Source organism: Lolium perenne, chromosome 5 (genome assembly GCF_019359855.2).
Source record: "Lolium perenne isolate Kyuss_39 chromosome 5, Kyuss_2.0, whole genome shotgun sequence".
NCBI classification, from domain to species: domain Eukaryota; kingdom Viridiplantae; phylum Streptophyta; class Magnoliopsida; order Poales; family Poaceae; genus Lolium; species Lolium perenne.
The window spans coordinates 182437523-182458844 of record NC_067248.2 but is presented as its reverse complement, the minus strand read 5'-3'; the positions used below and the strand labels follow the sequence as shown (position 1 = coordinate 182458844).

The following is a 21322-nucleotide window of genomic DNA, read 5'->3' as shown; positions in this document are numbered from 1 at the left end:
GACCCGAGGTGCGGTTATCTAACGGGCAGAGAAAGGCCAGCGAGGCAAAGCCCAGCCAGCGAGCAAAGAAGCAGCCACACCACACCGGCGGCGAACCTGCCAGAGGGGGTCGCAACCGCGTGGGGGAATGGAGCGGGGCGGCGCCGCCGCGCTCGCCTGCACCTTCCGCTCCTCCTCCCCCTCCCCCTCTCCGGTTTCCCACTGGCGGCCTCTCCTCCACTCCCGCATCCGTCCGTCTGCGACTGCCAGGGCTCCTCACTTCCTCCCGCCAACCACCGGCCGGCGCTGCAGGTATAACGATAAAGCCGCCCCACGCTCTCTTTGCTTTACCTTGTCTTCTCTGTCCTTTGTGTTAGTTTGTGATGTGGTGTCGCTTCCCTCGCGTCTGCGCTCGGAAACTGTTCGATGGAATGCTTCAACTGTGGCGCGGGTTGTAGACCCTTTCGCCGTTGGAGTAGAATTAGAATTCTATTGCAGCATTTTTTTTTATATCAACATGTCAGGAATGAGGTTGGGTGCCGGTGAATTTGGACTTTGGAGGAGGTGGTTGTAGGCTTGTAGCTTTTGCTGTCGTTATGTTGGTTTAGAGAACTTTACTAGTTGGACAGTTATTTAGGGTTTGGTTATTCGCTGAAAAACGTATTGGCGTTCATGATGAATCCATAACCAAGCGCTCCATAGATGTCGAGACACTATGTCTGGAATTCATGTAGTAGATGGGATGAAACAAGAATCTGGGGTAAGCTTCAGTGAGTCGAAATTAGCCTCTTTCATTTACAACTTTATGGCACTGTGGTGATGTTGGCGGTGCAACATTCATGACGCCGATGGCGGTTGGCGGATTTGAGGCGAGCCCTGCTGTCCACAACGCCATTGACTCTCCAAACCAGGATTGCTCTGGTTCTGCCCTTCTTTCGCAGAATCAGATCCTCTCTCTCCCACTGAGCGCTTTGGGGGTTGTGGTGTCTTGCGTGTCTGTTTGGTTGGCACCTAGGCCGAGGATAGTTGGGTGGTGTTGGTCTGTAAGTTGTCATGTCGTTTTTGACCTATTCTTGAGTGATCGGGTGTTTCGGGTGTTTGACCTAGTCTTAGGCTTGTAATCATCATTCTTTTATATCAATGCATCAAAATGCAATGCTTTTGCGTTTTCGCAAAAAGTAGTGCTAAGGAACTTGTATGCAGCCATTTTCCATGTTATTGCTAAATTAAGAAACAGGTTCAAGTTAGGTTGGCGTGACTAAAACCAAGCTAGGTTTTTTGGCTGGTGTAGTCAACCAAAGGATATGGGGTAAAGGGGATTGAGATTTCAAAATACGCATATGCTAGAACAGAATTGACATGTTTGAGCCAGGTTCACTATTAACTTACTGTTTGCTAATGCTGTGGTGCAAACAGGTAGCCCTAATGTAAGTAGCTCCTTAAAGTTGCTCATGCCTTGTAACAAAAAAATCAGATTATAAAAACATATAACTAACCTATCGTTTATTACAATTGATTAATCTTAAGCGAGATGGGCAAACATTGACATTATCCTGCTAGCAGACCATGATTTCTAGCCCCCTTGTTTGCATGCAAATAGTGCAAACTTTGAGCTTTGTTATTCAACATTTTTTTTCAAATGTTTAACTTTATTATGTTCTTCTAGCTACTACTACATTCAAAAAAGATTTTTAGACACAAGCAAGGGGCTTAAAAGGTTCTCATTGACGACATCCAGCTCGTTTGGACGTCCAGGGGTTAGTCTGAACGATGATGATTTGGTGAAAGATAAGCTCCTAATAGACTGCGGAGAAGATCAAGATTGCGTGCTTGGTAAGTTCTGTATGTCCTTTTTTATTTTGTACTTCAAGCTCCAAATATTATGTTATTACATGCTTAAACAAATACCATTATGTTCTGGTAATGGCTATCTCATCCAAAGTATGTTGTGGCAGCTCAGAAACAGCCTATTACATAGTTAAAGACTTAGTCTAATTGTTTCTGAGAAACTCTGTTTACATACTGTTTACTGAGGGTGGTTTGGAGTTGACAGGCTTGAGCAAAGAATTTTTCCCATTCAAAGTCCAAACTCAGCATGAGTTCATCTCTGTGATTCAGCATCCAGATCATATTGCTTAATCATACATTATATGTCTTCGTTTCATGGTTAGTTTAGTTCGGCAATCGCCACCATCTCTGTTTTTTATTAATGAAAAACCATCTCTGCTCCTCCAATTGTCTCCTTCAAAAGCACATCTGTATCATGAGACCTGTCCGTTGTTTCATTTAGCGTCTTTCTGCCATGCCATGCCATCGAAGAATCAAGATGCACCCTTGCTCATGACATGCTGTTGGGGTCATACTGTCATAGCGACACTGAAGCACCTTGGGATATGAAAAATGTTGAGTCTTAATATGGAATACAGTTACCAGCCCATAGAAGATAGAACGTTAACTTATGTACTTGCCCCTGAGAATAATTAACAGAAAGTGCTTTCAAATCTTTGCAAGGCCTGGAAGAGCACTGAAGAACTGCTGAGTTGAGGAATTTATGTGTTAGCTATGCACTAGTATATGATATTTCCTTAGCATTTCACTCTAATCTTGATGGCTGCCAGTTCCACATCAATCACCCTGGTTAACTAATTATGCAGATTTTTTGAAGTCATATAGTGCACAAGTTTATATGTTCAGACTCACCTCTAATAGAAGTATGCTCTTACCATTAAGGGGCTCATACTATATCTTTTACGCTTCTCTGAATATGTACGCCACTTTTGTACATCAGAGGATAGAACAATAGAATTTGAGAAATTTTACATCTTAAACAGGAGGAAAAAGAAAGAGAATAATTGCAGTCAAATATCCAAAGTTTAATTTTCCCTCAATACATATTTGAAGTTCCATACTAGAGGTTGCAATTTTTCTGTTATATTTTTCTACACTTCCATCTGTTGGCTGTTGAACATTGTCCTGGATGTTCTCTCAGTGCTGTCGTGTTGCTAGATCACTGGTTTTCACTCTTTATGATCACCTATTGCACTAAACAGTGTTGTCCACAGCTTTTTGTTTCATCTGTTTTTACAGTTTCACTTAATAAGTCCACATGCACATTTCAGATGGGATAGTCGCCTTGGGAAAGTTTGATGCCCTTCACATTGGCCATCGGGAACTAGCAATGCATGCTTCTAAATCAGGAAATCCTTTTCTTCTTTCTTTTGTGGGAATGGCTGAAGTACTTGGCTGGGAGTATAGGTGAGTCTCCAGGAAACTTTCAATAACTTCCCAATAGACTTACCCTTGGCAACAGTAGACTAACATCGAGGAGGGTATTATAAAGTCTAGCAAAACCTTATTGTTTTCTGCTTGTACAGGCCTCCGATAGTTGCTCATTGTGATCGGAAACGAGTCCTTTCTTCTTGGGCTACGTATTGTAGAAATTTGGTGCCTCTTGAATATCAAGTTGAGTTTTCAAAGGTCAGGTACCTAACTCCACACCAATTTGTTGAGAAGTTATCAGCGGATCTTAGAATAAAAGGTGTCGTGGCAGGTACAAACATATTATTTTGTCTTGCAGGCTCAGTATTGTGCTGCAGTATCCTACTTCTAATAAGTTTCTCCATGTACTATGACAGGTGAAAACTACAGATTCGGCTATAAAGCATCTGGTGATGCAGCTGAGTTAGTGAAACTATGCGAGGAATTCGGTTTAAGTGCCTTTATTGTACGTTCTGTCATGGACACAGCAAAAAGATCTTATAATGGAGCATCACCTGCTGTAAATTCAAGTGATAAAGGACAGGTGTCTTCCAGTCGTGTTCGCCATGCTTTGTCGGTTGGTGACATTGAATACGTCTCCAAATTACTTGGGAGAAAACACCGCCTTGTTCTAACAGTGAGTGAATACAGTCTCAAGGAACGGAAAAACATTATAGTCCCTAAATCTTGCATGTTGAACATGCCACCAGCTGACGGTTTCTATGAAAATTGCGAGCTCTTCAATGGAGGGTATCTTGGACTATGCAGGGTGGTCATTAACACAGAAACCATTGACATTGAGATGAAAGATGAGAGCAGTTTGCCACCAAATCCTTTTCAAGAAGATCAACTACTAGGGATTGAGTTTGGGTGATGTGCAACTCCATTCATGATCAGTGGCTGGTCATAATGTGCATACCTCAGTCAAGTTTTGGACAGTTTGGGTTGATGTCAAAGGTGGGGAAGTTTTTCCCTGGATGGAACATACATAGAGGTATTCATCAGATGTTCGTATGCAACCTCAATAGGTGCATCAATCTGAAGTCCATTTTAGAGTTTCTTGCAAAAAAATCTTCCACAAGATTGGAGAATAGTGCATGGTTATACAAACATGGAGACAAAAGTGACATTTATGTATCTGGGTTGGCAAGTAAAGGGTTGACTGGCTTCTGGCGGCTGTATGTATGAAACTAAAGCAGGGACTACATCTAAATTCAAAGTCTACGTCTAAGCAGAGGCTTTTTTTTGCAGCTTCTTAGTTCACTGTAGTTTGTACGTTTATTGGTTATTCAATAGTTAACTCCTTTTGTATTGCGTCCTTTTTGGAAAAGAAGGTTGAGACCCCCTGGGTTCTGCATCGAAAAGATGCATTGTATTGCTTGATTAGCTTACACGTTTTGTTGAATCGACAGTGAGTGCAATCTGTCGCTTGTTACTAGTATTTGAGGACTGGATTGATTTATGATAAAAGATATATATCTGTGATCTATCTAATTGAAGTTTTTTTTCCCGCAAGTAAACTATGACAGCGTGTATCAAGGTGGGTAATGGCGCCAGTGTTCTTTTGGACAAATTGATGGGTGGATGGCCGTACTGTTGGAGACATTGCACCATTGGTTTTACAAGCGGTCGGCACACAAAGAAAGAACAAGAGGACAGTAGCGGAGGTTTTGCATGAGAACAATTGGATGAAAGATATCAGGGCAGATCTGAACGAGGAAGGCCTTCGACAATGTGTACAGCTATGGCTGCAGATTACTTCTCTTCAAAGGGATGCTTAATCTGACGACTCATTCAGTTGGCCCTGATCTAGCTCCGGCTTATGGCAAGGCAATACCAGTTTTAGGCGACCAAGTGTACATTGAAATCAAGTGGCACCACAGTGCTACTCACTTTGCTTGTAGAGTTGAGTTCGCACTTCTTGGAATGTTAAGGTATGCCATCGGCGTATCCTGGGAAAAAAACTATTCAATAAGAAAGAAAGAAAAACTATGCCAGCATGAGACCCACAAACGAATAGGATGGGAGAGGAAGGGGAGAAGAGGGGCAGTCGTCGCGCCAATGATGCGCCGTGAAGAAGATTATGTGGTCAGCTCAGCGTAGGACTGCATAGTGCATACCATTTGCCTGATGGTTGCCGGCCGTCGGTTCGCCCACTTGACCTCCTCGGTGACGACGTTGTCAGCGTGTCCCGCGGTGGCGTGTACGGGAGAAAATAAAATGGAACGTGTTAACCAAGGGATCATATCAACTAGGAGTCTAGGACGGCAAAGTGAAGGTAGCATAAACTGCCAAACTGGTTCTCACGTCTATGTATTACATTACTTCTCAGACAACTCCATCACTTTGGTTTCGATGCATTATTTTTCCGGCAAATTAAGCTGAACCCGTGGTCCCATTCTTAGCCAGTGGTTTTGCAAATGCCGCCACCATTCTGTTGAAGTAATAAAAATGGCCTTTGGTGATCTAGAGGGTATTTTTATTACAGGGAAGGGGGCAAGATGTGGTTAGTTTTGTTTACTTGTGCATCTATATTATAAGGTTCCATGCCTGCACTGTGAGTGCGTTACAGTGAAGGCCGGCAACCTCCGTTCTTCGATCACGGGTTAGCGGCATACTTGATTTTCTAGTAAGAAGCGAAGTTTCCTTGAATCTATACTAAAACTATTCATCTACGTAGCCATATAATGTTTGAGCTTTTGTTTTTTGGAGGGTTGTCATTGTTTCGCTGAGATGAGGCCAATACGTGAGAAAATTTTAAATAAATAAAGATTCGACCAAATCCTATCCTGGTCAATACGTTGCATGAATGCATGTGCACACCTTTTATAGTGCACAAAGAGTCTACACATTAGGTGGATACGTACTTGATCAGGAGATTCTAAGATATGGTTGACGGGTAAGTAATCCTTTCCTTATCTTGCATCCCTTAATTTCCTCTCGAGGTCTCTCTCATCAATAGGACAAAACAACTAGATCGTTTTTAAGGGATCCTATGGTGATAAAAAAAGCACTCCAAATGACATTCCATCCAAATTTGACCATACACATAGATATATAAATTATTTGTAACTTTAAGCTACCACACCGCATCCTAGCTAGCCATGTTTTCTCTATCTGATCAGAAATATTTGCTGTATCCTTGCTTTGTAAGAAAAAAAACGATACACGAAACGGAAGCAAAACTGACGCACCCTGCATACAAAACAAATGCACCAATAATACCACATGTCTATTAATTGTAGTGAAACTTGGATAAATTGATAACATATGTTTCTTCACGGTATTTTTTTGGTTTATGAATTATGTTGTGTTGAGATGATGTTATAATGTTTTATGAGAAAATAGTTGTGAAACAACGAAGAAGTTGGTTGGATATAATAGATGAAAGTCGGTAACGGAAGTACATATATCATATCCCATAATCTAGAAAACCCTAATAACAGAAAATAGTGAACGCATAATAAGTTATCCAATCCTTAATAACGACTATCCTTGTTGACATTGAAGATAATCATTAGTCACAAACAACTACCCTAACATGAAGTTAGGTGAATATAACCATGTGATCTCAAAATTTATAATGCATAAATGTCTCACTAAGACGGACATTTTTCCTAGTGGGCTCACTGATAGTCACCAATCTATGGTGACTTTTTCCAACTAGGTCTACCACTTTAGTCTTTACGCACGCACAGTCTACCCCTATGAGCACCTCCGAGGGACTGAGACGACATATCTTGATGTTTACTAAGTCACCACTGGCGCCTCGCTGTTGACGGACACGTCACCTACCACTGAAAGCATAGCGCCGATTAAATCCTGAAATTAAATCCAGGTAAATCAAACACCCATGCTAAGTCTAGGACTTGAACCTGAGTGGACTGGTTCCACCACAAGGGACCTAACCACCAGAGCCAAGCTTTGTTTGCTACCACTTTAGTCTTAAATAGATGATAGTGTGCATGTGTAGTTGTGTTCTTGTGTTTACACTGTGCTTTATTTTGCGAATTGTCTTTACATTAAAAAGATTCACTCCGTAACTCGACATGCATAGTGATATTTGGATGGAAATAACCAACCAACGCTTCAAATTTCTAACAGAACTTAAAATAATTAGTGTTGCCTTCTTGTTTTGACAATCTTATTAGATGTGCCCAAAGGGACGCCTTGGACATGAAATTTCATATATTGGTTCATGTGTTTTAAATGCTTTGTCGTCAGGTTATGTGCATTTGAGTAGCTCAAAGAAAAATAGATTGCAGTTATTTTGACTGAATAATTAGAGCAATAATCCTACACCTACGGACTGAATGCTACAGACTATGCCTACGGACAAACGTGGCTTGTTGTGGTTGGATAACTATTGGGATCGGTTAATTTTTCTAGCAAATCACGATGCACCCCTGCTGTCCACCTCATTCTGTAAGTCATTTCCGTAAGCAAACTGTCCGTATGGGTAGCATTACTCTAATTAGAGTGTCTATCCATGTAAAATGCTAATTTTGGTCGTCCACCGATTCTGACCACGTCTCTTATGTTCATCACGACTTGTCGAAGCATTCCTCCAAAATAAGGTGCTTGGATCTTGGTTTAGAGGCTCAGATTCGGTAGACTTGGAAGTTGGATTCCGAACGTTCAGTCCCATATCGGAGACTGTTTTCCTTATTAAACATAGAAGTTACTAGAAATCTCCAAGTACAGGGGAAAGATTCTTTCCTAGAAACATGTTTTATTTGATAGTTGGCATTTCAGGAACATATAGTTGGCGTTTATATATCCGAAAGTTCAATTTCAAATAATCCGAAGTTTGTACGCATATAGCTGAATGTTTATAGATACATAACCCAAAGTTTTTTTTTATATGATAATCCAAAGTTTTGATCTAATGTATTTGGATGTTTGCAGTCATATAAGAGTAGTTAGAAGTTGGCATCAAAAGTTGTGAACCTATTTTCTCTAGTCTTCCTCGGTCTCTGGTGACTGACAACGCCATCCGCCAAAGCACAAGTCTTGGGGCAATATTCTACTACTGCATAGTTCCTTGTGAAACAAACTTTCAATAAATCAATTTAATTTAAGTGCACACTACATCAATCGATCGACACTTCATACATTTTGAACACCCGTAGAAACAAATGACACGAATCCACGTCTAAATATCACAACTTCAGAACATGGTCATGCGCCCAGCCATGCCTAGAACCGGTTGCCACCCTGCCTCCTCGCGTTCTGCCGCCGTTCGGAACGCGCCTGCAGCACGCACAGCTGCGCTTCCCAGACGTCCCTCGGCAACCCGTCGGCCGGTCGCCTTGCTGCCGTGCCATTCCTGAGCTCGGCATCGTATTGCACCCTCGTAGCTGGGTCGGAGAGCGTCTCGTATGCACGTCGGAGCTCAACGAAGAGCTCCGTGGACTCGGCCCGGCGCGACGGCGGGCACACGTCCGGGTGGTACTGCAGCGCCAGACGCCGGTACGCGCGCTTGACATCCTCCTCGCCTACGTCGGTCGAGGGCTCCAGAGATAGCACCTTGTAGTAGTCCGTCGACCTGCTAGCCGTGGCCGCCGCCGCTCTGACCGTGCAGCGGCGGTGGCCGCTCCTTTGGTTAAAGCTGGCGCCGAAGCTAGCAGTCTTGCTCGTGCATCTGAGCGTGGTGGAACTAGAGCTGGCGGTGTACATGGCTGATCAAATCAAACAGAGGATGAAGCTTTAATTTTGAAGCGAATGTGATCTGTGAGAGCGTTCTTTGGTGTGGCAGATGGTGATGGGCTATGGAGAAACCCATATATATAGCCGATTGGAGGGGTGGGGAAGAATGAGACAGACGAGGCTGCGCGCGTTTTGCAGGGGTCTTGCCGTCGCCGTCGCGTCTGGTGAAATGTAGTCGTGCGAGTCTGGGCTTGACGACTGACGAGAAACTTTAATTTAGGAGTGAGCTTGTTTCTTCGGGAAGGTCCGACGTGTGAAACCGTGTCCTGGTGACAAGAAGCGTGCGCCCATGCGCCATGGTGAGAACTCGGCGCTAACGGGGAACTGACTTTGAAATTTCTACCTTACCTCTTTACTCTCTCCCAAATCCCACCAAACTACGACCGGTGAGAAAACCCTAGCCGCCTCCGGGTCGCTCCCGAGGCGACCCCGGGGCGTCCGCGCCGCCGCCACCAAAGCCCGCCCTCCCCGCTTCCCTCTACCCCCCGCTGCCGCCGGAGGAGGCCATCCCACGGCGGACGGCGGGAGGTCTCCCTCCTCCCCCAAATCCAAAATCCCCCCGAAAATCCGCCCCAGTCTCGATCTATCCGCGACGCGCGGCCTGCCCCTTCCGCTCGCCTTGGCGTCGTCGGCGCCGCCGTGGTGCCTCTGCCTCCACCTCCCGGCGTCGCGCTGCTGGGCGCGCTCGCCTCCTCCCCGCCTCGGCCACGCGCGGGCGCGACTCGGCCCGCTGACCTTGCGCCGCCCGTCGGCTGCCCGCCCCTTCTGGCGCCTCTGCTGCTCTCCGCCGCCGTCGTCTGAGCTCGGCCAGGCCCTTCTCCGGCGTTTCTGGCCCCGAGCCCTCGCCCTTGGCTGTCCGGCCGTCGATCCCGGCGCGCGCGGCGTGGCTCGGCTAGGCCCTTGACGCCCCTGGGTCCTCTGCAGTTCGGCCGCCCCGGTGGCCCATGTCCACCTCCTGGCCGCGGTTCCTGCTGAGTGGGGGAGGTCGGCCCGTCCCGATGATTGTGGTGTAGGTGCACATCCGGGCGAAAGCCTTCGGACGACGACGCCGCGGGCGTCGTGCTCCTCAGTGGAGGCGTCCTCTTGGCTCTGTGCTCCTCCCACACACGCTTGGGGCAGCGTCTGCCTCTTGCCTCCCGCTGGCCGCCTGCTAGCTTTCCTGTGGGATCAGGTTGTTGTCATGGTGGCTCCGACGGGCCGCCTAGATGCTCCGGGGTGGCCTCGGCATGTGTTGTGCTTCGACCACGGGGGCGGCACACCGGTGTCGTCGCCCCAGTCTCGGCTATCCGACGCCCTTCGACTGTGCTTGGTCTCGGCAGCACATCGCCGTTTGGCTTCGCCGACGACACACCGGTGTCGTCGCACGGTCTCGGCTATCCGACGCCTTTCGACCGTGCCGGGACGCCTCTTGGTGTGCTTCTGTTGGTGTCCAAGTATTCCACTACCTACTCCCTTGGTTCGCCTGCACGCGGTGTGGTTCTCACCGGAGATCCTCGTCTGGCGGTTTGCTTCAGGTCCTCGAGGTGGCCCCTAGTTGTGGCTTTGCTCGGTTCGAGCTAGTGGCATGACTCGTTTCTGCGTCGCCCTTCGACCATGGGGTCGGCACACCGGTGTCGTCGCCCCAGTCTCGGCTATCCGACGCCCTTCGACTGAGCTTTGGTCTCGGTTTCTGCAGGTCCTTCGTCTTTGCCCGTTGCTCGCCATGAAGTCGTAGGGGTCTTCCTTTGAGGTGCTGGCCTCCCGGGGGGTTCGGTTCGCTTCGGATGCTAACCTCCCCTTCCCTTTGTGTTCCCATTTTCTAGTTTTTGTTTTTCTGTATTTTGTTTGTGTTTCCTCTCCCCTGTATCCCCCTGTATTTCTGTCAAGCTGTTTGTAAGAACATGGGCCTTCATGGCTACTTTCGTGGAATGCAACAAGCGGTGGGGATTTGTTCCCCCCCGTAAACCTCGAAAAAAAACTACGACCGGTTCATTTCCCCCCGACCCCTTCTCTCTCCTCCATCTTCCTTGAGAGTCTCCCGAGAGAGCCCGGGCCGCTCCCGAGCCCTCTCCGTCGGCTTTGCCGGCCGGAGATTTGCGAAGGAGGGGCACCGGAGTAGGTGGTAGGATTAGCTTTAGGTGTTTCGGCTGCTTGCCGCTAGTTTGGAGTACGACACAAGGTCGCCTGGGCCAGATCTTGTGCATCCTGAGCTGGTGGCTTTTCCTCATCGTGCTCCGGCGGTGAGCTTCCCCACCCCAGGGATCTCCATCAATAAGGTCCGGGTTCGTGCTTGCTGCCCCTGGATTTACGATGTTGGGATGCTGATTCTTCCTCCTCTGTCCGACCATGGAGGCGAGGGGATGAGGAAGGATGGTGCCAGCATAGGGGGATCTGGAAGCAGGTGGGGGGTCTTCCTCTAGCCTGGCGTGTCGACGCCGTGTCAGGCTATCGCCTCTGGATGGCTCCGTCGTGCTTCCGAGGTGGGAGACGGTGAAGCCTGCTTCCGCGATGAGCCCCTGCTTCAATAAGCGTCTTTTCCATCTCTGTTATGGTGGCCAAGCTCGCCTTCTTATCCTCTCAGCTAGCCTCGGTGACGAGGGAGAGGAGCGGTCGTGCTACTGCGACGATCTTGCAGAGGTGGTGCTCGAGGTCCCTGAAGCAGGATACCTCAGGAGCAGATTCCAAGCGATGACAAGTTTCTGCCGCCGCTATCTCCGGCAAAAGGGCTCTAATGTCTACGTTCCCCCTCCTTTCCTGTAGACAGTGTTGGGCCTCCAAGAGCAGAGGTTTGTAGAACAGCAGCAAGTTTTCCCTTAAGTGGATCACCCAAGGTTTATCGAACTCAGGGAGGAAGAGGTCAAAGATATCCCTCTCATGCAACCCTGCAACCACAAAGCAAGAAGTCTCTTGTGTCCCCAACACACCTAATAGGTGCACTAGTTCGGCGAAGAGATAGTGAAATACAGGTGGTATGAATAAGTATGAGCAGTAGCAACGGTGCCAGAAAATAGCTTGCGGGCGTGTAGTTGATGGTGGTGGTATTGCAGCAGTAGTAACACGGTGAAACAGTAAACAAGCAGTAGTAACGCAGCAGTATTTAGGAACAAGTAGCGATAGCAGTATTTAGGAACAAGGCCTAGGGATTACACTTTCACTAGTGGACACTCTCAACATTGATCACATAACAGAATAGATAAATGCATACTCTACACTTTTGTTGGATGATGAACACATTGCGTAGGATTACACGAACCCTCAATGCCGGAGTTAACAAGCTCCACAATGATGCTCATATTTTAGTAACCTTTAGTGTAAGATAGATCAAAAGACTAAACCAAGTACTAGCATAGCATGCACACTGTCACCTTCATGCATATGTAGGAGGAATAGATCACATCAATATTATCATAGCAATAGTTAACTTCACAATCTACAAGAGATCATGATCATAGCATAAACCAAGTACTAACACGGTGCACACACTGTCACCTTTACACACGTGCAGGAGGAATAGAACTACTTTAATAACTTTGCTAGAGTAGCACATAGATAAATTGTGATACAAACTCATATGAATCTCAATCATGTAAAGCAGCTCATGAGATTATTGTATTGAGGTACATGGGAGAGAGATGAACCACATAGTTACAGCGGAGCCCTCAGCCTCGGGGGTGGATTACTCCCTCCTCATCATGGAGGCAGCGATGGCGGTGAAGATGGCGGTGAAGACGGCGATGGAGATGGCTCCGGGGGCAATTCCCCGTCCGGCAGGGTGCCAGAACAGAGAGTTCTGTCCCCCGAATTGGAGTTTCGCGACGGTGGCGGCGCCCCTGGAGTCTTTCTGGAGTTTCGTCAAGTGGTACTGCGTTTTTAGGTCGAAAGGGCTTTTATAGGCGAAGAGGCGGCGCAGGGGGCACTGGGGGCGCCACACCCTAGGCCGGCGCGGCCTAGGCCCGGCCCGCGCCGCCATGTGGTGTGGTGGCCCCCTGGCCCCTCTCCGACTCTTCTTCGGTGTTCGACGCTTCCGGGAAAAATAGGAGGTTTGGCGTTGATTTCGTCCAATTCCGAGAATATTGCCCGAACAGCCTTTCGGAACCAAAAACAGCAGAAATGTAAACTGCACCGTGGCATCTTGTTAATAGGTTAGTTCCGGAAAATGCATGAAAATGATATAAAGTGTGAACAAAACATGTTGGTATTGTCATAAAACAAGCATGGAACATCGGAAATTATAGATACGTTGGAGACGTATCAGCATCCCCAAGCTTAGTTCCTACTCGTCCTCGAGTAGGTAAACGATAAAAGATAATTTCTGAGGTGACATGCTACCAACATAATCTTAATCATACCATTGTAAAGCATATGAGATGAATGCAGCGATTCGAAACAATGTAAATGCAATGAGTAAACAAGTGAATCATATAGCAAAGACTTTTCATGAATAGTACTTTCGAGACAAGCATCAATAAGTCTTGCATAAGAGTTACTCATAAAGCAATAAATTCATAGTAGAGACATTGAAGCAACACAATGGAAGATTAAGTTTCAGCGGTTGCTTTCAACTTGTAACATGTATATCTCATGGATAGTTGTCAATGCAAAGCAATATAACAAATGCAATAAGCAAGTATATAAGAATCAATGCACAGTTCACACAAATGTTTGCTTCTTGAGGTGGAGAAAGATAGGTGAACTGACTCAACAATAAAAGTAAAAGAATGGTCCTTCAAAGAGGAAAGCATCGATTGCTATATTTGTGCTAGAGCTTTTATTTTGAAAACATGAAACAATTTTGTCAACGGTAGTAATAAAGCATATGTATCATGTAAATTATATCTTACAAGTTGCAAGCCTCATGCATAGTATACTAATAGTGCCCGCACCTTGTCCTAATTAGCTTGGACTACCGGATCATCACAATGCACATGTTTTAACCAAGTGTCACAAAGGGGTACCTCTATGCCGCCTGTACAAAGGTCTAAGGAGAAAGCTCGCATTGGATTTCTCGCTATTGATTATTCTCAACTTAGACATCCATACCGGGACAACATAGACAATAGATAATGGACTCCTCTTTTATGCATAAGCATGTAACAACAATTAATAATTTTCTCATATGAGATTGAGGATATATGTCCAAAACTGAAACTTCCACCATGGATCATGGCTTTAGTTAGCGGCCCAATGTTCTTCTCTAACAATATGCATGCTTAACCATAGGGTGGTAGATCTCTCTTACTTCAGACAAGACGGACATGCATAGCAACTCACATGAAATTCAACAATGAATAGTTGATGGCGTCCCGGTGAACATGGTTATCGCACAACAAGCAACTTAATAAGAGATAAAGTGCATAATTACATATTCAATACCACAATAGTTTTTAAGCTATTTGTCCCATGAGCTATATATTGCAAAGGTGAATGATGGAATTTTAAAGGTAGCACTCAAGCAATTTACTTTGGAATGGCGGAAAATACCATGTAGTAGGTAGGTATGGTGGACACAAATGGCATAGTGTTGTTTGGCTCAAAGATTTGGATGCATGAGAAGTATTCCCTCTCGATACAAGGTTTAGGCTAGCAAGGTTGTTTGAAGCAAACACAAGCACGAACTAGTACAGCAAAACTCACATAAAAGACATATTACAAGCATTATAAAACTATACATCGTCTTCCTTGTTGTTCAAACATCTTACTAGAAAATATCTAGACTCTAGAGAAACCACTCATGCAAACCCAAATTTTAACAAGCTCTATGTATTTCCTCACTAATGGGTGCAAGGTATATGATGCAAGAGCTTAAACAAGAGCACAACAATTGCCAAGTATCACATTATTCAAGACATCACACCAATTTCTACATGTAGCATTTTCCAATTCCAACCATATAATAATTTAACGAAGCAGTTTCAACCTTCGCCATGAATATTATGAGCTAAGAACACATGTGTTCATACGAACCAGCGGAGCGTGTCTCTCTCCCACACAAGCATTTATTCAAACACAAACAAAAACAAAAGCATACAAACGCTCCAAGTAAAGCACATAAGATGTGACCGAATAAAAATATAGTTTCAAAAGAAGGAACCTGATAATTTGTCGATGAAGAAGGGGATGCCTTGGGCATCCCCAAGCTTAGACGCTTGAGTCTTCTTGAAATATGCAGGGATGAACCACCGGGGCATCCCCAAGCTTAGAGCTTTCACTCTTCTTGATCGTAGTATATCATCCTCCTTTCTTGACCCTTGAAAACTTCCTCCACACCAAACTCGAAACAACTCATTAGAGGGTTAGTGCACAATAAAAATTAACATATTCAGAGGTGACACAATCATTCTTAACACTTCTGGACATTGCATAATGCTACTGGACATTAGTGGATCAAAGAAATTCATCCAACATAGCAAAAGAGGCAATGCGAAATAAAAGGCAGAATCTGTCAAAACAGAACAGTTCGTATTGACGAATTTTAAAATGGCACCAGACTTGCTCAAATGAAAATGCTCAAATTGAATGAAAGTTGCGTACATATCTGAGGATCATGCACGTAAATTGGCTTAATTTTCTGAGCTACCTACAGGGAGGTGGACCCAGATTCGTGACAGCAAAGAAATCTGGAACTGCGCAGTAATCCAAATCTAGTACTTACTTTTCTATCAACGGCTTTACTTGGCACAACAAAACACAAAACTAAGATAAGGAGAGGTTGCTACAGTAGTAAACAACTTCCAAGACACAAATATAAAACAAAGTACTGTAGCAAAATAACACATGGGTTATCTCCCAAGAAGTTCTTTTCTTTATAGCCATTAAGATGGGCTCAGCAGTTTTAATGATGCACTCGCAAGAAATAGTATTTGAAGCAAAAGAGAGCATCAAGAGGCAAATACAAAACACATTTAAGTCTAACATGCTTCCTATGAAGAGGAATCTTGTACACAAATAAATTCATGAAGAGCAAAGTGACAAGCATAGGAAGATAGAACAAGTGTAGCTTCAAAAATTTCAGCACATAGAGAGGTGTTTTAGTAACATGAAAATTTCTACAACCATATTTTCCTCTCTCATAATAACTTTCAGTAGCATCATGAGCAAACTCAACAATATAACTATCACATAAAGCATTCTTATCATGAGTCTCATGCATAAAATTATTACTCTCCACATAGGCATAATCAATTTTATTAGTTGTAGTGGGAGCAAATTCAACAAAGTAGCTATCATATATAGGAGGCATATTGTAATCATAATCAAATTTCTCCTCCATAACAGGTGGTAACAAAAGACTACTATCATTATAATCATCATAAATTGGAGGCAAAGTATCATCAAAGAAAATTTTCTCCTCAATGCTTGGGGGACTAAAAATATCATGCAAACCAGCTTCCCCAAGCTTAGAATTTTCCATATTATTAGCAACAATGGTGTTCAAAGTATTCATGCTAACATGTTCCATGGGTTTTTTAATTTTCGGATCAAACCATCCATGTCTTAACTCAGGAAATAGAATAAAAAGCTCATTGTTGTCCATTATGCCTAACTAGTGTAAACAAGAAACAAAAAGATGCAATTGCAGGATCTAAAGGAAATAGCTTCGAGTACTTACAACGGCGGAAAATAGCTTGGTAGCCGAGGTCCGGAGTGTGAGTACCTTTTACCTTTCCTCCCCGGCAACGGCGCCAGAAAAGTGCTTGATGTCTACGTTCCCCCTCCTTTCCTGTAGACAGTGTTGGGCCTCCAAGAGCAGAGGTTTGTAGAACAGCAGCAAGTTTTCCCTTAAGTGGATCACCCAAGGTTTATCGAACTCAGGGAGGAAGAGGTCAAAGATATCCCTCTCATGCAACCCTGCAACCACAAAGCAAGAAGTCTCTTGTGTCCCCAACACACCTAATAGGTGCACTAGTTCGGCGAAGAGATAGTGAAATACAGGTGGTATGAATAAGTATGAGCAGTAGCAACGGTGCCAGAAAATAGCTTGCGGGCTTGTAGTTGATGGTGGTGGTATTGCAGCAGTAGTAACACGGTGAAACAGTAAACAAGCAGTAGTAACGCAGCAGTATTTAGGAACAAGTAGCGATAGCAGTATTTAGGAACAAGGCCTAGGGATTACACTTTCACTAGTGGACACTCTCAACATTGATCACATAACAGAATAGATAAATGCATACTCTACACTTTTGTTGGATGATGAACACATTGCGTAGGATTACACGAACCCTCAATGCCGGAGTTAACAAGCTCCACAATGATGCTCATATTTTAGTAACCTTTAGTGTAAGATAGATCAAAAGACTAAACCAAGTACTAGCATAGCATGCACACTGTCACCTTCATGCATATGTAGGAGGAATAGATCACATCAATATTATCATAGCAATAGTTAACTTCGCAATCTACAAGAGATCATGATCATAGCATAAACCAAGTACTAACACGGTGCACACACTGTCACCTTTACACACGTGCAGGAGGAATAGAACTACTTTAATAACTTTGCTAGAGTAGCACATAGATAAATTGTGATACAAACTCATATGAATCTCAATCATGTAAAGCAGCTCATGAGATTATTGTATTGAGGTACATGGGAGAGAGATGAACCACATAGCTACATCGGAGCCCTCAGCCTCGGGGGTGGATTACTCCCTCCTCATCATGGAGGCAGCGATGGCGGTGAAGATGGCGGTGAAGACGGCGATGGAGATGGCTCCGGGGGCAATTCCCCGTCCGGCAGGGTGCCGGAACAGAGAGTTCTGTCCCCCGAATTGGAGTTTCGCGACGGTGGCGGCGCCCCTGGAGTCTTTCTGGAGTTTCGTCAAGTGGTACTGCGTTTTTAGGTCGAAAGGGCTTTTATAGGCGAAGAGGCGGCGCAGGGGGGCACCTGGGGGCGCCACACCCTAGGCCGGCGCGGCCTAGGCCTGGCCCGCGCCGCCATGTGGTGTGGTGGCCCCCTGGCCCCTCTCCGACTCTTCTTCGGTGTTCTGGACGCTTCCGGGAAAAATAGGAGGTTTGGCGTTGATTTCGTCCAATTCCGAGAATATTGCCCGAACAGCCTTTCTGGAACCAAAAATAGCAGAAAACAGGAACTGGCACTGTGGCATCTTGTTAATAGGTTAGTTCCGGAAAATGCATGAAAATGATATAAAGTGTGAACAAAACATGTTGGTATTGTCATAAAACAAGCATGGAACATCGGAAATTATAGATACGTTGGAGACGTACCAGGCTCGTCCTGCTGCGCTCGACCTACAAATCGGTTCAAGCTCTCTCGTCCTCCTTCACTAGAGGATATTCTCCGACTTCGGCGTGGCGGTGAGCGGCGCTACTTCCCCAAGTGGCCTCGTCCCCGGTGGAGGTAGCGGCGTCCACGCCGGCAAGTCAACAACCGTCAGTGACATTTCTGGAATTGATCGTATTTTCGCGCATCTTTGTGGGATGTTTTATGTAAAAGCTAGGGACTCAGTTGTAATCTTCTTCTTTCTTTGGAGTACTCGATGTATTGGACTCCCATCGCCGATGTAAATTCATGCTCCAGTGGGGCGGGCTTCCGGCTGGCCCTCGTTTTGCTTTGTGTGCTGATGCAGGCCTTCAAGCAGGCTCCGGCTTCTGGCTTGGGCCTGACCGCCGGTGGGGTTCGGGGCGGTGCCCCCGCCGACACGCTCATCACCTCTGCAAGATCTCGACGGTTGCGTCGAGTGATACAAGCGGCGACTTCAACGAGGAGATGTCCTCTAAAGGACTTCCCCGGCGACACAGCTGCGCCCGCAGGTGCTTCTTCCTTTGCTCCGGCATGGAGGATCCGGTGCTGGCGACGGCGGATCGTGGTGTGCGCAGAAGATCCCGAGGACCTAGATGCTTTTTTCTTTTTTCCTAGGGTTCTTTCTGTTTTCTTGGGTCAGCTGTCCAAATTCTGGACTGTTCGTGTATCTTCATGTTTCCTTAATTAATATAATCCAGATATTTGGCTCAAAAAAAAAAAAATTCATGCTCCAGGTCCTTCGGGCCTTTCCTGTTAAAAAAACATCGCTACGGTGTTCACAGCCCTCAAGCTGTCCAAGGGCTGGCACCTAACTTTTCACTCCCCGCTGAGCACTGACAGATCCCGATTCTCGTGGATCAAATTCAAGGTTTGGTTACCGGTCAGGAAATCTTGTTACCGCCCAGTAACCAGATTTCATGCGACCGGTCATATCGTGAAAAAATAATCCTGATTTTGAGGGTAAAAAATTAAAATTTTAAATTTGTGCGGTAATCAGTGAGACTTTTCGGTTACCACGGTAATCGGAAATGTTGACCCCGTTGGGACTTTTTTTCTACCGAAAACCAAAACCTTGGGATCAATACAACTTTTGTTAGACAACTATGGAGCAACTATTGTCATTCTGTTATCAATTTAGTAATCACACAAATTACATGTCCACCTTATTATATCACTAGTAGGAAAGCCTCATCTGTAGCGCACGAAAAAATGATTCTGTGGCGCACGGGGGGTGCGTCACAAAAACTTCGCCACAAAATAATGTTTCTGTGGCGCACATGTACATGCGCCACAGAATTAAGGTTTCTGTGGTGCACGTGGTCTTAGGTGCACCACAGAAAAAGGTGCGCCACAGAATTGATTTTCAGTGCGCCACAGAATTTTCTCATATTATACACGATTTTGTGCTGCCTGCTATACACATACATGTTATATACAACAATATATATCAATATACAGTAACATACATAAATATGCAGATATAATATAAATAGCATGTACATTGCACAAATATAATATAGACATCATCATCACATTACTTAGAGCCCGATCGAGATACATATATAGTGGCAAGTGTCAAATATTTTACATACAACTCTTAATTCATACAAATTTCACAATTTCGAGATACAAAGTGGTCTTCATCCGGTTCCTCCTTTGCTCCCTCCTCTCTACCCACCATACTCGCTTGCATCGGGGTCTTCATCCGGTTTCTACTATGATTAAAATGGAAGAAAGTGAGACCAACAAGTCCGATGCATAAGAGTAATGGAATAAATGCCTCATACATTTTTGGTCAACACAAATATTAACATTCAGGGATGGCGTAAGTGAGACCAAGTCCGATGCACAAGAGATTGATATTTGTGGTATCTTACCAGGCTCACTTACGTCACCCCCAAGTGTACGGTGACCAAACATTTTAATCATCGGTATTTTGAAAATACCAAAGCAAATGGAATGACAAGGGCCTCATACTTTGTTGGTCGAAATAAATATTAACATTCTGGGACGGAGTTAGCGAGCCAGGTAGGATGCACAAGAGATTGATATTTGTGCAATCACACGAGGCTCACTAACACCGCCCCTGAGTGTACGGTGACCAAGCATTTTAATCATCGGCATTTTGAAAATACCAAAGCAAATGGAATGACAAGGGCCTCATACATTGTTGGTCAAAACAAATATTAACATTTAGAGATGGGGTAAGTGAGATCAAGTCCGATGCACAAGATATTGATATTTGTGCTATCTTACCAGGCTCACTTACGCCACCCCCGAGTGTACGGTGACAAAGCATTTTAATCATTGGCATTTTGAAATATCAAAGCAAATGGAATGACAAGGGCCTCATACTTTGTTGGTCGAAAAAAATATTAACATTCAGAGATGGGGTCAGCGAAGCCAAGTAGGATGCACAAGAGATTGATATTTGTGCCATCACACCAGGTTCACTGGCCCCACCCCAGAGTGTACAAGTGACTAAACATTCTAATCATCGTCCAATGCAATTAAGAAGTGCCAACTCAAATAAGAAACAAGTAGCTAGTATGAACTAAATGGAATGCCTCATACATTGTTGGTCGAAACAAATATGAACATTCCGTGATGGCGTCAGCGAGGCCAGGTAGGATGCACAAGAGATTGATATTTGTGTCATCACACCAGGCTCACTGGTGTCACCCCGGAGTGTACAGTTGACCAAACATTCTAATCACCGGCACTAAAATGGAAGAAATAGCCAAGTGGTATCAACTACATAACATATGCCTCATACTTTGTTCGTCGAAACAAATATGAACATTCCGGGATGGCGTCAGTGAGGCCAGGTAGGATGCACAAGAGATTGATATTTGTGACATCACACCAGGCTCACTGGCGTCACCCCGAAGTGTACAGTTGACCGAACATTCTAATCATCGGCACTAAAATGGAAGAAAGAGACAAGTGGTATCAACTAGATAGCATATGCCTCATACTTTGTTGGTCGAAACAAATATTCACATTCCGGGATGGCGTAAGCGAAGCCAAGTAGGATGCACAACAAATTGATATTTGCGCCATCACACCAGGTTCACTCACGCCACCCCAGAGAGTAGTGATCGACCAAACATTCTAATCATCGGAAAGTACAAA

At 45.0% G+C, this 21322-nt stretch overlaps 2 protein-coding genes across 3 annotated transcripts; one reads left to right on the top strand and one right to left on the bottom strand.

The window, feature by feature from the left end:
• Positions 1-4699, top strand: LOC127301156 (FAD synthetase, chloroplastic). 2 transcript variants are annotated; one of them, XM_051331378.2, is made up of 5 exons: positions 1-291; positions 1718-1812; positions 3099-3234; positions 3354-3529; positions 3615-4699. In XM_051331378.2, the coding sequence occupies exons 1-5, from the start codon at positions 128-130 to the stop codon at positions 4109-4111; spliced, it is 1068 nt and encodes a 355-aa protein (XP_051187338.1). In that variant the 5' UTR covers positions 1-127; the 3' UTR covers positions 4112-4699. The 2 variants fall into 2 exon arrangements, with proteins under 2 accessions (XP_051187338.1, XP_051187337.1); XM_051331377.2 differs by having other exon boundaries at positions 1646-1812.
• A 3737-nt stretch (positions 4700-8436) lies between these two features.
• LOC139831679 (chaperone protein dnaJ 20, chloroplastic-like) lies at positions 8437-8916 on the bottom strand. Its single transcript, XM_071820996.1, has one exon. It carries the CDS (start codon positions 8914-8916, stop codon positions 8437-8439), a length of 480 nt encoding a protein of 159 aa, XP_071677097.1.
• Between the last annotated feature and the right edge of the window lie 12406 nt (positions 8917-21322).